The sequence below is a fragment of the Volvox carteri genome (assembly GCF_000143455.1).
Source record: "Volvox carteri f. nagariensis unplaced genomic scaffold VOLCAscaffold_6, whole genome shotgun sequence".
Taxonomy (NCBI): Eukaryota; Viridiplantae; Chlorophyta; class Chlorophyceae; order Chlamydomonadales; family Volvocaceae; genus Volvox; species Volvox carteri.
The window spans coordinates 1,643,369-1,645,406 of NW_003307549.1; the positions used below are offsets into that span (position 1 = coordinate 1,643,369).

At 58.6% G+C, this 2,038-nt stretch overlaps 1 protein-coding gene across 1 annotated transcript in view; it reads right to left on the reverse strand.

Moving 5' to 3' along the window:
* The window catches only part of VOLCADRAFT_87753 (uncharacterized protein), a gene marked incomplete at both ends in the record, with an annotated part of 8,740 nt that overhangs the window by 370 nt on the left and 6,332 nt on the right, over positions 1–2,038 (reverse strand). Inside the window, 4 exons of the mRNA XM_002947491.1 lie at positions 162–311; positions 463–660; positions 1,513–1,653; positions 1,790–1,809. Coding sequence (XP_002947537.1) covers positions 162–311; positions 463–660; positions 1,513–1,653; positions 1,790–1,809 — 509 coding nt within the window. The remainder of the gene's footprint in view (positions 1–161; positions 312–462; positions 661–1,512; positions 1,654–1,789; positions 1,810–2,038) is intronic.

The following is a 2,038-nucleotide window of genomic DNA, read 5'->3' on the forward strand; positions in this document are numbered from 1 at the left end:
AGTGACACGCCATGCACGGCAATAGCGCGCTGCGTGGGTCGGTGGGGGGTGAAGACGTTGCGCCCATAGAGAGCTGAACCGCACAGCTATACACGCCTGCACCCACCCACCCACCCATACACACCCACACACTCTCTCTCCCCCCACCCCTCCATTCTCACCTCCACTCCTAGCACATCCGCCGCCATCAGCTCCCCGCCGAACTTCTTATCCACCAGCTGCAGCTGTAGGGGACTGGGCCACAAGGACATGTCGTACGCCTGACGGGCCCACATGGTTACGGAGCGAAGGGTACCCAGCCGCCGGAGGCCCTGACCGGGGGGGAGAGCCGGGGGGGGGATCGGGAGGGGGAGAGAAAAACGAGCAAAGAGCATAACCCCACACGCGCACGCGTGCACACTTACGCGCATACATACACACATATACACACGACACGCCCACCTGCACGCAGTCGGGCCGCACCCTCCCTGTAGCAAAGCTCCCCGGCTCCCCCAGCAACTTGTTGAGCGGCGCCCTCAACTTCACAATCCAAAGGTCCACCCCCAGCGGGGCGTACAGGCGGGAGGCGGTGCGCACACTCGGGGACGAGCTGAACAGCACACAGCGCCGCCGCCAGGACTCCTCAGGCTTGGGGTCCTCCAGAGCCCAGTCCGCAATACCCTGGGTGCATATGCGTGTATGTATGTATGTATGTATGTATGTATGTATGTATGTATGTATGTATGTATGTATGTGTGTATGTATGTATGTATGTATGTATGTATGTATGTATGTATGTATGTATGTATGTATGTATGTATGTATGTATGTATGTATGTATGTATGTATGTATGTATGTATGTATGTATGTATGTATATGTGTGTTTGTGTGTGTGCACGGCAACGGCAGGGGTGCGGGAGGCGAGAAATTGGAAGGCGGGAGCAAAAGCCCTAGGTAAGAGCAGCAACAGCAGCAGCAGCTGTAGCTGCAGTAGCAGCAGTAGCAGGAAAAAATGAAGGCGACACGGGTGGTAGAAGTAATCAAGTGCGGCGGATAAACCCCGGTAGGGGATTAAGCAACCCCCATAACAACCCTCCCCCCCAAGCACCACGACCACCACCACCACCACCACCACGACCACCACCACCACCACCACCTAAAGCAGCGAGCAGGCAGTGCACGTCCGTCCCCATTGCTGCTGCGAAGGGGCGTTTACCTTCAGCTCGCATCGCCAGCGCCCACAGAGAGGGGATCTAAGACGTGCGACAGCCCCCATGTTCATTCAGCGCTAGCAGGACGGCCGGGAACACACAACATCCAGCTGTCCATACACGATACACCCCCCCCCTTTTACACCCCCCGATACCCCCCCCCAAATGGAAACTACAACCCTCTCCCCCCCCTTTTTACTCGCCGGTGACCTCCCGAAAGGGCCCTTTCAATGGCGGTGTTTGGGTGGCTTGGCTTCCATCTACACGCATATACACACACACACGCCCTGCCACGCTCCCATTCCCCCATGCCACCCTCACCTTGACGATCTTCATGGCTCCCTCCGCGAGCCCCTCCACCACAATGACCCTCTCCCGCCCGTCCACCAGGTGCCAGCCCGTCAGCAAGTCCAGGGAGCGGTCGGAGGCTTGGTCGGGGGTGAGTTGGGTGGTGGAGAGGGCCTGAAGGGGGGGATGAGGGTGAGGGAGAAAACCGTTTTGGGGGAGGGAAAAAGGGTGAGGGGTAAAAATGGTTGGTAGGGGGCAGGATGAGTCGTACATGATGTGGTGGCGAATGCAACAACACCTGGGTGCTGACCCGCGCAGCCCTCCCTCGAGCTGTCAGCGGGTCAATGCATGAGCTGGTGGGGGGGGGCCCAGCGGTGGCAGATTCCTCGCACACACCCGCAGATGCATCGAAAGATAAACAGACCGACAGACAAACGGACCGACAGATAGTTACAACTCCTCCTTCCCCTCCACGACAGGCACAATCTTAACCCCCCATTCCAGCCCTCCCCCAACTCCTGCGTCCGCCCTGCCTCTCTCCCTCCCCCCCCCAACACAC